Here is a 14,568-nt window from a genome sequence, read left to right on the forward strand (position 1 = left end):
ACAGAAAAAATGTATATATTAAATTTTTTCTTTTTTTTCTGTTTGGATTTTTTTTCAATTTTTATTAATTTATTTTTGTTAACAGATGTTTCTCCTTTTTCTTTTCATTAAAATTTTTCCCCAGAGTTTACATTCAGTATTATTTTGTGTTAGTTTCAGGTGTACAGCATAGTGGTTAGATAAGAATGTACTTTACAGAGTGTTCCCCCTGAAGGGGTAGATGATCCTAATATCCTCATTACAGATGAGAAAACTGGGGCAAAAGGAGATTAAGTAATTCATCAAAGATTACATAGTAAGTGGTAAGTCAAGATTCAAACTAGACAGTCTGGTACTGCTCTGCTATGTCTGGTTTTGCACAAAATATCTTTCTGGCATTATGCTAAGTGCTGTCTATGTATTTATATATATTATTTAATTTTTATAACATCATAGTGAGGAAGGTATTATCTTGTTTTACAGATAAGGATACAAAGGCTCAAAAAGTTATATAGCCTAGCCCTGGCCAATTTGGTTCAGCGGTTAGAGCGTCGGCCTGCGGTACAGAGAGACCCGGGTTCGGTTTCCGCTAAGGGCATGTGCCTCGGTTGCAGTTTGTCCCTGGCCCTGGTTGGTCGTGCGGGTGGCAGCCGCTCGATGTGTCCCTTCACGTCGATGTTTCTCTCTCTCTCTCTTCCTCTCTCTCCCTCCCGCTCTATCTGAACAAAAAATGGAAAAATGTCCTCGGGTGAGGAAAAAAAAAAAAAAGTTATATAGCCTAATATATGGTGACAGAAGAGTGGGCAGAATACAACTGACAGATCTTGTATCAGAAATCTATGCCTGAAGCCTATATGATCCTATTAACCAATGTTACCCCAATAAATGTAAGGAAAAAAGGTTATATAGCTTATTTAAAGATACACAGCTAAAGCCTGTAGTCTTGACCAGTAATGATGGTGCCTCCATGTGCAGTCTAAAATACCTGTGGGGTATAAGACTTAAGATCACTGAGGAACTGACAGGTAGGATGCCTGACATTTAGGTTGTGGGGAAGGGGAAAGACTTAACAATTCCCGCTGTTCTGGTAGCATTAGCTTTTCAAGTTTGAAGGGGCAAGGGAAATTTGAGACCCAGCAATTCCAGCCAGCTTCGTAATTGACCAGGTAGAACTTTGAACTCAGGTGTTTAGGAACCTTAGCCTCTACAATAAGCTGTAACTTAGGTGACTAAGGAGTAGTTATTACTTTTTCTTATGGCCTCAGAGAAACTAAATGGATTATAAATACTGAATGTCAGAACTGGAGGGAACCAGTTCTGATCTTCCCCAGTCCACTTTTACCCACTCCCCCTCATTTTATGGTAAGGAAGCCAAAGAAGAAAGTAATTAGGTGACTTGCCAAAGTCTAATAAAACCATTAGCAACAAGCCAGGAATAGAGGACGGGGTCACATTCTTGTGTTCTTTGCCCTATGCCTTATGACTCTCTCGGTTGAAGATTTATCACTTCTTGTTTAAAGCTGTTCTGCCATTCTACTCAATTCCTTACCACTGCCTGGTTCTTCTTGACTTTGACCCATAGAAATATTAACTTCTTGTCCTTTCCTCTCCAGCTCCAAGCATACACTCTCACTGGAAAGTCTGGCTTGCCTTCATTAATGATGATACTGCATCAAGTTACCACGGGCACATAGAACTTCAAATTGTTCTTGGAGTGAAATGTGATTCTTTCGAGCTGTGCACACATTGGTTAATTTTTGTAAAGCAGGAGACTACAGGAGTGGGTGCAGTTTGTGTAACTTTTTTTGAAGTTGCAAACCTCTCACCTAAATGTTAAGGGTGATTATTATAGATAATCATGTGCTGTGGGGTCACCCCTGCCCTTGTACCTTCTAAGGCATTTTGTGGTAAAATGAAATTAGATTGGAAACAAGATTATAATTAGCACTTGTACCTATACCTTATGCCTTATACAGTCCTGCTCAGTTAATAGACCTTTAGTTCTATGATCACTACCATTTTTACTTTTGTTTCAGAGAGGCGAAGACTGCACAGCATGGCACCAAAGAGCTGCCCTTTTGTTTTGTTACAGAAAGGTGTAGTGAGGCTGCAGTTTGCAAATGAAATCTATTTTAGTCAAAACCTACACTGAAAAACAAAACATATGTCGCAACTAACATGACATTTAGGCCCTGGCTGGTGTGGCTCAGTTGGTTGTCATCCTGTGCACTGAAAAGTCACATGCCCGGGTGCGGGCTCAATCCCTGGTAGGGGCGTTCAGGAGGCAGCCGATCCATGTTACCCTCTCATACTGATGTTTCTCCCTCTGCCTCTCTAAAATCGATAATAAAAACATATTTTAAATGACAGTTTAGTTTGCCGAAGTGATTTATTTTACTTGTGCTTATTCTTCTATTCTCAATCCTGGTTTCTTTAAAGTCATTTTTCTTCCATGTTTGAACACTACCATGAGGATAGTCATCTTCCACTTATTTAATAAATGATTCTGTAGAAAACATTAATAGAAGCATCTATAATCTAGTAAATTGCTGATCCTTAAAATATTTTAAGGTTTGGGTTTCACTCTAGCAATAAAGTAGTCTTTTGCCCTCAGTTGTTCCTAAAAGCTTCATTATGATGCAGATCATAATGGATTAAAATTGATGCAGATAAGGCAATGGAAAGTGGATTACATGTGCATGCAGAGATAATTTTGTAATTAAGGATTAAAACCCTAGCAAGGACTCACCACAATAATATAACTATATATAATCTGTTCCAAATCCTATAAAATGGACATAAATATATTAAACATATTAATTATGCAACTTACCCCCAGAATGCTATAAGGTATACATACAATATAAAAAATTTGACAATTTCTTAAGCCCTTACTATATGCGAGGCACCATAGGCAAATCAAAGCTGGCTAAGCCCCTGAAGAGCATGGAGTCTAACCAGGGGTGACACATGTGAGTAAAAATAATATGAGGAAGGGTGAAAATAGTGATGTGACCAAAGAACAGTATTAAAGGAAAGGCAGATTTCTTTTTTAGGTTAGATTTCATGGCAAGGGCATCAATTGAGCTGAACCTTGAAAAATTTGAGTAAGTGAAGATGATGGAAGTGAAGCAGAATGAATGCATCTCAGTTTGAGAAAATGGACTGAGCAAAGGGCATTGAGGTGGGAAAGGACACAGCATAATAATGACATAAGTAAGAGCTCCCATTTATTACCTGATGTATGTACACTTTTAAAATCCTTGCATCAGTCCTGTAAGATGACTATGATTATTCCTATTGCACAGAGTAGGAAACAGGAGGGATAGAGAGGTTAAGTGGCAGAGCCAGGATTCCAACCCAGGTCTGTTTCATTCCAAAGCCAGGGCTCTTTGCTGCCATCCTGTGCAGTCTTCACATTCAGGAAATAGCGAGTAACAGCTTACTTGGGGTAGAGCCTGGATTGTCAGTGGATGATCCTGATAGGATTTATAGAGGGTTTTTAGGAGGCAATAAAAATAAACAGGGAGGGGTAGATGAGAGGCTTGGTGGAGGAGGGCTAAAAAGTAATTGGCAATTGATTGTACTGGGGACTAGGGATAAAGGCGAAATCAGTAATGACTGAGGTTTTATATCTGGAGACTGAGGGAACAGAGGTAGAAAAGTGAGGAAAAGAAGCTTGTTTGTAGTGGAAAGAGAAAAGAAAGATGGAGCAATCACTTTGGTTTTAGATATGTTGCATTTAAAATACAGATGAAATATATTGGAAATTTAGGCAGCAGATGTAGCTTCTCATTTTATTGTTTGGATTAAAAGGAAGACCGAGGACAATAACTGGAGGTTGCTGAGAGCTATAGCTTTATCAAAATTGACACCCTGACATCAGAGGGGCCTTATCACTCCTGCATTCACCAACTTTTTGTATCTTATCACTCAAATTGCTTCACTCCATAGTTCCTCTATGACTACAACTTTTTTTTTCTTTATTGATTTTAGAGGGAGAAAAGAAGGGAGAGGGAGAGAGAGGTAAAAACATCGATGAGAGAGAACATCAGTTGGCCACTTCCTGCATGCCCCCCACTAGGGATTAGGCCCACAACCTGGGCATGTGCCCTAACTGGGAATTGAACCTGCGACCTCTTGGTACATGGGTCGATGCTCAACAACTGAGCCACACTAGCTGGGCTACAACTTCTTTTACTTCTTTCTACCTCTGAACTTCTTATTGCATCTGATCTCCACCTGCCCTGTTATCTCTAATCCTTTGACACCTCTGCATTCACTGGCCCAATAGTCCCCTTCTGTTTTGTTTTGTTTTGTTTTGTTTGTTTATTTTCTTTATCTTTATTGTTATAAGTATTAAATAGATCCAGAGACATGGAAGTAGGGAACAGACTGACAAACTTCAGAGGAAAGGTATGGGTGTGGGGTGAGGAAGAGACTTTCTAGTCTAGCCCTGCAGATCAGTCATGTGAATTCTGCCTCTGGCATCTTCAACATCTCTTCCCCTAGAGAGGCTACCTTCCTCTCCTCTCCATATCCAAAGGACCATCCTCTTAACCAGTGAAGGCCCTAAAGTGCAATGAACCTGTAATCCTAATTATAGTATTATGGCTATCAGCTCCAGAGAAATAATCCTCTGCAATGGGAATTGATTCTTGAAGGGAACCAAAGCAGGCATATCTTTTTTTTTTTTTTTTTTTTTTTTATCCTCACCCAAGGACATTTTTCCATTTTTTGTTCAACTAGAGTAGAGGGAAAGAGAGAGAAACATCGACGTGAAAGGGACACACCGAGTGGTTGCCACCCATACAACCCAACCAGGGCCGGGGACAAACTGCAACCGAGGTATGGCCCTTAGCGGGAACCGAACCCGGGCCTCTCTGGACCAAAGGCCGACGCTCTTAACTGCTGAGCCAAACTGGCCAGGGCCAAAGCAGGCATAACTTGTTGGGCGGCTTTTGTGCCTGAAATCTATGGTACTTTTATTTTTATTTTTTTGTTAGTCCTCATCTGAGCATATTTTTCCATTGATATTTTAGAGTGAAAAGCTGGGGGGGGGGGGGGTGAAGCATTGATGTGAGAGAGACACATTAATTGGTTGTCTCCCAAACAGCCTAGGGATTGAACCTGCAACCCTTTGGTCTGTAGGCTGATGCTCTAACCTGAGCTGAGCCAAACCAGTCAGGGCTGAAATCTGTGGTACTTTTATTGGAATGAACTAAGAAGGTAAAATAGGTTAGGTCACCTTTCTGCTAGTTTCATCTTGTTTCTAAACTTCTGAAGTATGCAGGGACATAAAGAGGAAACTGCTTCTGAGGTACCTTAAGGGTTATAGTATATACAGCTCCTGTGTTGGCATCCTGTTTCTTCCTGAAACCAGACCTGTGAGTAAAAACCAGCATTAGGTAGGGACTTTGAGGCAGCACTAGTCTTGACCTGAAACTCTGTCTCCCTCAGTCTAAACCTACTGTGCTAGCTCCTGACTAGCCCTAAGGAAGCAGCTAATTTACAATTGGCACCTAAATTGATGCTGAGGGCCTTAGACCTTCATGCACATAGCACAGGGAGCCAGCAGGGGGAGTTGTAGTCCCAGAACTTTCTTTAGAACTTTTAGTAAGTCCTGATTTTGTAAGAGATCTTCCTTGGCTCCATTCGGATCTCCTGTGCAATAAGAATTTAACTTGAGATAGGCCTGAATTTGGTGCCAGACCCCTAGTGTGAGCAGATGGTGAGCTTCTGCGTAGCTGTTTAAACTTGAAAGCCATAAAGAACTCTTGATTTCAAGGAAACGCCTATTTACTGTTCAGATCAAGCAACTCTTGAGAAATGGGAGTGCCTTCTTGACCTTGATCCTTATTGATTTTGGTATCGGCACCTCCAGTGACGTGTCCTGAGGGGCGGGAGAAAATTAACAAGTGACTTACACGCTGGGAAAGGGAGGAAGCCTGACTTACTGCAGAAAGTCCCCATTGGAGAGGTGGGGGTAGAGTGTTTGGGTGGCATTAAACAATGAGCGCCCTGTAGGAAGTTCAGTGCCTGGGTGCAGAACCTTGCATCAGCTCTGATTTTGAGTCAGAAGCAGAAGCTTTGAAGCTAACCAGTAAGGGACTTGTTAGGCAGTTGATAGATGATCTCGACTTGAATGGGAAGTCTCTGTGAAAGGGGCTGCAGCTTCTGCTAGGCGCTGTGAACTTTGGAATCACTAGGTTTGGTTCTGCTTTGGGGCACTCAGAAAACCCTTGGCATTTCCAAACCAGCTTTCCGTTTTGCTTCAGGACATATATTCCCCAAGCCTGCACTATGGAGAAGTGGGATGGTAATGAGGGCACCTCAGCTTTTCACATGCCTGAGTGGATGGTGAGTTCTTCTGTCACTTTGCTTTTCCTTCTGTTTCTTGATAATGAGGCCACCGCCTCTCTCAGATGTCAGGGATCACCTGTGAGAAATTCCTACCAAGATCTGTGGTTGGGGAAAAAGTTATTACTCTAATTTCTGATTAGTTCCTATGTCTTGGGTCACCCTTGTTTCTCAATTACAAGTGAAGGTCTGAGAGCTGCCTGGCCAGAGCCAGCTTCTTGCCTGGCTGTGCTGGGCTGGAGTGGCTCCTGTTGCTGGTGCACTGCATGGGTTGTGTTATCCTGTGATTGCTTTGCATTCTCTTCACAAGCTGATGCTTTGTTTCTCATGTGTATTTAAAAGAAGAATACGGGCACACTTCGCTTTATTGTACTTCACAGATGTGTTTTTTTACAAACTGAAGGCAAGAGACCCTCCACCAGCAAAAAGAGCAGGACTTGCCTTGTTGCAATACTTGCTTCATTGTGATGGTCTAGACCAGTGATTTTCAACCATTTTCATCTCATGACACACATAAACTAATTACTTAAAGTCTGCGGCACACCAAAAAATGTATTTGTTACCGATCTGCCAAAAAAGTAGGTATAATTTTGATTCATTCACACTGGACAGCTGTTGGTTGTGTTGACTCTTGTCGTTTAAAAAAAAAAAAAAAATTGATTATCTAAGGGAAAAGAGGTCAGTATCCCTGACTAAAAGTCAGGTATTGCATGTTTTTAAAATTCTTGAGCATACTGGTCAAAATCACTGGTTTAGACCAAACCTGCTATATCTTTGAAGTATGGCCTGTTGTGAGGAGAGGGCGGGGGAACCCCAGAATTTGTAGAAACAGTGCTCTGTCAAGTCTCTGAAAAGATTTAAGACATCTCTCCTCTACCTGCCCAGTTTTTCTCTTCCAGTAAAAACATTTCCCCAAATATTCTCTATATGTCTATTTCTAAAAGGCAGGAACTATATAGCTTCTTTAGCACCGTTCTTCAAAATACTCTATGTACCTGATAGAGGTTTTTAAATGGTAATAAGGACTTATTTGTTGATAACAACTGCCACATAAAACCTAATATTTTGGATCCAATGTCAACTTTTGATTTAAAAATAGCCACTATTCTTATGTTCCTAACTGTGGTTTCTTCTAGGTTTAGCCTGATTTCTTCCAGTCTGTACCGGCTTGTGTTTTATACATACATTTCCTTATGGAAAACTGGTTAGACTATATACAACATATTCCAAGTTCCTTTTTGTGTTTATGAAATTATGGACTTAAAGAAATAATCAAGAGATTGAATAATAAGCCTAACAAAGGCCCACCTGAAAGCCCCCATTTCAACTCTTACTGTTATAACTATTGTTTATCATTTTTGTTGGGGTTATTGCTGTTATTCTTAATGTTTTTTCAGAACCTTGTGTTCAGTTTTAAAATGTGTGATAAAAAGAAATCCTACCCATCCACAGGCTTATTTCAAATAATGTAGTATTTTAGAATTAATGGAAAGGATTCTTAAAATAATTCTAGCTGGGTTTTTGTTTCTGAATCTCCAGCCACTCACTAGTAACAAGAAGAGGGAGCAAGAAATATGGTTTTCTTGGAGTAGGAAGGAACCACATTAAAATACTGAACTTTGGTACTTCTCTAAAGGAATATTACAGAAGAATTTCACGGAGCATTAGTGTGTTGACTCAGAATCAATGAAAGTTTATAGTAACTCAATCTCATAACAGTCCTCACTGTTTTACCTGCTGAGCACACCCTCAAGAGGAGCTCCTGCTGAACTCTTACCTACTTACCTTCTTTTTATTTACGTGAACAAGGAAACTGTCCTAAAGGAGTTAGCGTGACTATTGTTTAAGGGATATGACTTAGAACACCCCAGATTTTATTTTTTTATTTTAATTAATTAATTAATTTTTTATTTATTAATTTGTTTTTGTTACAGATATTTCTCATTTTTCCCCCATTGACACCCTCCTCTCCTTCCCCCACCCCATCCCCAGCTTTGTTGTCTATGTTCATTGGTCATGCATACATGCATGTAAGTTCTGTGGTTTATCTCTTCTCCCCCAATGCCCCCTCCTCTGAGTCTTGTCAGTCTGTACCCCACCTTTATGTCTCTGGGTTAATTTTGTTCAGCAGTTTGTTTAGTTCATTATATTCCACAAATAAGTGAGATCATGTGATATTTGTCTTTCTCTGCTTGGCTTGTTTCACTTAGCATAATATTTTCCAGGTCCTACCATGCCATCTCAAAGGATAAGAGATCTTTCTTTCTTACAGCTGCATAGTATTCCATTGTGTACATGTACCACAGCTTTTTAATCCACTCATCTACTGATGGACACTTGGGTTGTTTCCAGATCTTAGCTATTGTAAATAGTGCTGCTATGAACATAGGGGTACATATATTCTTTCTGATTGGTGTTTCAGGCTTCTTAGGATGTATTTCTAGAAGTAGGGTCACTGGGGGCAGATCGATTTTGAATTTTTTGAGGTTAAATAGATACCTCTTCAAAAAGGACATACATAAATGGCCAAGAGACATATGAAGAAATACTCAACATCACTAATCATCAGAGAGATGCAAATTAAAACAGCTATGAGGTATCACCTCACACCTGTCAGAATGGCCACCATCAACAAATCATCAAACAAGTGCTAGCGAGGGTGTGGAGAAAAGGGGACTCTAGTACACTGCTGCTGGGAATGCAGACTGGTGCAGCCACTGTAGTGTTACCTCAAAAAGTTAAAAATAGGACTCCCCAGCTTTTAGAAAACATTCTTTAAAGCACTGTTTTCAACACAGCATCTCTTATTTAGCAATTTCTTAGCACCTCTCTCAAAAACTAGGAAAATACCTTTAATCAGTAGATTTAAAAAACATTAACAAGAAAGAGTAGGGAGGGCCTTGTCTTCAATAATTCAGCTTTTTCATGTTATATTTCCTTGCAAAAAGACTTAGCCTCTTGCTTTTTTTCACATACCGCATGTCATTAATTTCTGACCTTGTTTGGAAATGCTGCATTAGGTTGCCACTGATGTCCACTCAGCCAGCAAAGTAAAACCCTGAGCACCCTCTAGTGTATTGCCTATAGATTTCCAGAACTTACCTGTGAAATGTTAGAGTACTGTGGAGCCAGCTCCCATGTTGGGCAGAAATTTCAATTTAAGAAAGATTTAACAAATGTCTGACTCATTTCCAGTTTATATATTAATGTAGTGAAACTTCCTCTGAGACTCTCCTAGCCTCCAAAAGAAATATAACAAGGTTCTCAAACCTTTCAGGAGGAAAATTTAGCAGAGAAGGTACATTATAACACCTCCCTCTTTGTTAACAATAGCAGGAAAAAAAGCATAGGACTCAGACCAGACAGCAGTTGATAGTACTCACATCTCTGATTGCCGGCAGGGAAATAAGCCAGGATGAACTTTGAAGAACCCCAGTCTCGAGAATTCACAAGGTAGACCTTCAGTTAACATTCCCTCAGTCACTGGAAAACTTCTGCTGGAGTCTCTGTTCTTCGCCTGGTTTTTTGTATGAAGGATTTTCTTCGGCTTGCTCAGACAGTTCTGCTAAATGCTAAATCCTTTTAAAGATTGTTCTTATTAATATGTTTTTACTTCCCCTGAGAAATCTTTAGTCCCTGTCGGTAGGTGAAATACCTCCTCCTATGTTGCATGGAGATCAGCAGTAACGTTTTTTTAAGAGTCTACATTTTAATATTTCCTCCTCCCACCCAGGTGCTCTGTATACTTGGTACTTTTCCATAGGAAATCTGAGTGACTTTCTTGAGGACGCAGCCAGCTGGTTACCCGATTTTCTTTTGGCTAGAAGTAATTCCTTTTCTAGGTGAAAAATTTGTTTCAGCAGCTCATTTGGCTTGGAAGGGAGAGCTGTCTCCAAGAATGCTTGCACCATATCTACTTGGAAGTGAGACAGGTACCTTTGTGGTATCTGGTAAATGATGTAGAGACAGGTTGGCTATAACTCCGGGTCAGGATTGACATTTAAAGCAGAGACCTATTTGAAAAACTGATGAAAACTATGGGCCCTCTCTCCAGGAAAATATACACATACATAAAATGTTGCGTTTTACTTTATTTGGGGGTGGGGATGGGGGAGTCTAGACTCTAGATGAAGAACTTTTGACCAAAAAGCACAGGAATGTTAATGTTTTATTCTGTGTGTTATTATGTAGTCTTTAAAACCCTCTCAGATACGTTATTTTATCTCTTAGCACACATTTGAGATAAGCAAAGTAGATGTTATTGTTCCCATTTTACAGATGAGGATTAGAGGTGTTAAGTGCTGGAAATGCTATGGAGCTACAGCCCAGCTGCAGTGGCTCAGTGGACTTAGCGTTGTCCTGTGGACTGAGAGGTCCTGGTTTGATTCCGGTCAGGGCACATGCCCAGGTTGCGGGCTTGATTCCCAGTAGGGGGCGTACAGGAGGCAGCCAATCGATGTTTCTCTCTCACATCGATGTTTCTCTCTCTCTCTCCCCCTTCCTCTCTCTCTAAAAAATCAATTAAAAGAAAGAAAAAGAAATGGAGATACAATATGTAACTGGCAGGGGAGATACCATGATCACAAAGGTGGTTTTCCCAGGGTGAGGCTTATCCATTGCTCTCCAGATGTGCTGACTTCTTCAGTTTCCCCAAGTGTGGGAAACTCGACTGCATAATTTATGGTAGTGGGGGACTGTGTTCATGCTCTTCTCTGAAAAAAGAAAAAGAAAAAAGAAGAAATGGAGATACACAGAGAGAGAACCTCTGATCATCGTCCTTTGAAAAGGAATTAACTGTTTTCGCTTATCCTGATCATCTTTAGCTTAAATAGATCTTTTATCCTCCCCAGGAGTTTTTTTCTTAATATACTAACCATCTATTCTTAATTGCCTTATACTGTGGAAATCAGAATTAGACTCAGTTCTCTTGATAACCTGTGCTGGGTATGAAGGTGTGCCCCGTTCTTATCTCTTACCTTTCAAATAACCTTTTCTTTTCTGCCTTTCAATAAATATGCCTCCCTGGTGGAGCCACAGAGAGGATCAAATGGTTGGCTAAGGAGAGTCAAGAGATTTAGGGCTGCCCGGCTGGTGTGGCTCAGTGGTTGAGCATCGACCCATGCACCAAGAGGTCGCCAGTTTGATTTCCGGTCAGGGCACTTGCCCGGGTTGTGGGGGCATGCAGGAGGCGGCCAATCAATGTTTCTATCTCTCTCCCTCCCACTTCCTCTTTCTAAAAAAATCAATAAAAAGAAAAAAAAGAGAGATTTAGGGCTGCTTTATTTATGTTTGGAGGTGTTAGAGCAGTGGTTCTCGAAGTGTGGTCCCCAGACCAGCAGTGTCAGCATCACCTGGAAACTTGTTAGAAATGCAGAATCTTGGGCCCCGCCCAGATGTACTAAATCAGAAACTCTGGGAGTGGTGCCAGAAATGTGTTTTAATAAGCCTTCCAGGTAATTCTGAAGCACCTAAAGTCTGAGAACTACTTTGTTAGATAAACTCATTAAATGGTAAGGCTTTTCCTGTCAGTGATAGTATCCTAAAATGTCTTCTGGTAGTATTTCTTATAGATCTGCAGCTCCTTGTGGTGCAAGTCTAATGACTTAGCCACTGGACTTAAAGCCATTTTTACCTGAGTGAGGAAAATTAGGAACCAGCTGAGAGTGTATTAGGGTGAACATCCTTAGTCAGCAAGAGCAGAAGTTTAGAGATTCAGTGAGCAAGCAAAAAATATCAGTCTATCACATTTCTTGAAATTATGAGTTAGAGATCAGTATTGTCATGGTGAACATCAATAACTGAGTTCAATTAATTTCTGTTTTAATTTCTGTCGGTGGCATTGGGCAAAGTTGCCAATTAAAGGGCTGTTAAATTAAAATTTTTTTTTTCTTTTATCCTCACCCACACGTGTTTTTATTGATTTTAGAGAGAAAGGAAGGGAAAGAAAAAGAGAGAGAGAGAAACATCAATGTGAGAGAGAAACATCGATTAGTTGCCTCCCATAGGTATCCCTACCAGGGATCAAACCTGAAACCTTTCTGTGTACGTTACAATGCTCCAACCAACTGAACCACCTGGCCAGTTAAATTTAAAATTCTTATATGATTGGCCATTTCAGAATTGTAATTTGATCAGAGCTCCACATCTGGAATGATGTCATTTCTGAGACCCAATCTGATAAGAAGGTAAATGTAAGACATAATTAAATTGAGAATGAGGTAGAGTGAATGTACCCAGGATTGGGACCAAGGGAGTTTTTGGTCTTCTGATTTGTATCAGTAGGTGTGGTATAGTGGGAAGAGCTTCAGCTCTTACCTAAACACAGGTTCCCATATTCTGGTCCCATCATTTGCTCACTTTGAGACCTCAGGCAAATCATGTGTTCTCTCAGGGCTGCACTTTCCTAATTTGTCAAATGGGGATAATAATACCTACTTTTCAAGATTCTTATGCTGATTAATAGAAGTAACATGCACAGGACTGTGTATAATAGATACTTAATAAATATTAGCTCTCTTCCCCTTATTCTGTTCTTCCAAACACCTTTTCTCTCAAAGATTATTCTAAAAAAGGAATCTACCATTTTATGTTCTTTCTTCTGCTCAATAAGCAATCTCCTTTTTTAAAAAACTTTTTTTTCTTCATTGATTTTAGAGAGAGAGGAAGGGAGAGGGAGAGAGAGATAGAAACATTGATGAGAGAGAACATTGATTGGCCTCCTCTTGCATGCTTCCCACTGGGGATTGGGCCCACAACCTGGGCATGTGCCCTGACCAGGAATTGAACCAGCGACCTCTTGGTGCATGCCTGGGTTGAGGCTCAACCACTGAGCCACACCAGCCAGGCTCTCCTTTTTTTTTTTAAAGAAGAATTCAAATCACATTCCCACCCTGTCTCTATAACATACAGTTGAATACAGAGTTCCTATTCACTGTCCCCCTTTAAGAAATCAACAAATAAATGATGATTCTTTGTCCTTTTATTTGACTCTATTTGATATAATATGTGACAAGGTCATTGTGATTCTGGGGACTCAGAGGTAACAGAAAACTCCCATTTGTAGTCAATCCTTCCACAAAACATAGTTTTTGAAAAAACCAACATAGTCACTCAACAGCAACAATCTTGAGATGAAACTAGGTCAGATGTCAAAACCTGTATAAAAGATGCACAGTTGAGTCCAGCACCAATTCCCAGTCTGACTGACCCAAGGACTCGGAGTGCAGGGTAAGGGCTGCCTGAGCACTTGGCACCATTTTTTTTCTTACCATCTTAATAAATTCCCTCATTGTTTTAGCGCCTTTGTAATTAATTTTTTTCTAATAAGACTAGGTTAACTAAAATCATCTGACATAGAAGAGGAGGAGGTAAGGTTAAAAGAACCTAATTAGCAAGGTAATTATAGCAGGCAAAAAAGTGCCCTGGTTATATAAATATGCTATTGTTTATGCGCCTGCAAGTTGGGCCTTGTCAAGGGACTTGTTAAGGTTTCGAGGTTAGAGGATCCATGTAATTAGGTGTTCAGGAAAAAAATAAAATAAAAGCAAAACAGCCACCAGAATTAAAAATGGCTGATGAGCCACTAACAGAAATGCCTTATTAAATTGGGTTCAACTGCTGGAGCAACTTCGGGGATTCCAGGGAAGGGTAGCACCCCACCCCACCCCCAACCAAAAAAAAAAAAAAAAAAGAAAAGCTAGCTGGAACCAGAGCCAACAGAATTGCTGATGCAGAAAGTTTAAAGGCCTAGCCACAAGGGTCCCTGCACCGGAGAGGTGGCAGTAGGGCTGGTAATGTCACTATGCTGAGCAACAAGAAGAAATACATTGTCAATGGCAACTCTGGGATTAAAGCCCAGGTGAGGCTAAGATCTTATTTACCAGTCTTGCTGCTGTGATAGCCATTAATGTGAAAGGCCAGCGCTTTTCTCCTCCTTTCCTGTTTTCATCCCTCCTTCTGGCATAAGGTGAGCTCCCCTCTCCTAACAGTCTCGTTCTCTCCCTTGCCTTGATGCCTGTTGAAATTAGGCAGTTCTCTCTGAAATGAAAAAGGGGGAGGGGTACCTTAAAGGACTCTTTGATTTCAGACGTGTAGGAAAGTTAGGAGTGGAATCTGCCGAGATACCCCAGCCGGGTAACTTTGTTGAGTGAGGAATGCATATAGCTTTAAACTATTAGGGCAGGTGGGCACCAGGGATGACCTACTTAAAATGTGTTCTGGTTGTCAGTA

The 14,568-nt window shown here is 40.5% G+C and overlaps 1 protein-coding gene and 1 non-coding gene across 6 annotated transcripts in view; both read left to right on the forward strand.

Annotated features, from left to right (window-relative positions):
- The window catches only part of AHCYL2 (adenosylhomocysteinase like 2), a 184,555-nt gene that overhangs the window by 117,226 nt on the left and 52,761 nt on the right, over positions 1-14,568 (forward strand). Inside the window, exon 1 of one of the 5 annotated variants that reach the window (XM_036246786.1) lies at positions 6,100-6,339. The exons of 2 other annotated variants lie outside the window; for them this stretch is intronic. In XM_036246786.1, coding sequence (XP_036102679.1) covers positions 6,283-6,339 — 57 coding nt within the window. In that variant the 5' untranslated portion in view covers positions 6,100-6,282. Of the gene's footprint in view, positions 1-6,099; positions 6,340-13,905; positions 14,198-14,568 lie in introns of those variants that run through there. 2 more of the 5 variants (XM_036246787.1, XM_036246785.1) reach the window with 2 other exon arrangements.
- On the forward strand, positions 10,891-11,054 carry LOC118620575. The gene has a single exon (XR_004957479.1). It is a non-coding gene; the product is annotated as a U1 spliceosomal RNA (small nuclear RNA).

The sequence above is a fragment of the Molossus molossus genome, unplaced genomic scaffold (genome assembly GCF_014108415.1).
Source record: "Molossus molossus isolate mMolMol1 unplaced genomic scaffold, mMolMol1.p scaffold_m16_p_7, whole genome shotgun sequence".
NCBI lineage: Eukaryota > Metazoa > Chordata > Mammalia > Chiroptera > Molossidae > Molossus > Molossus molossus.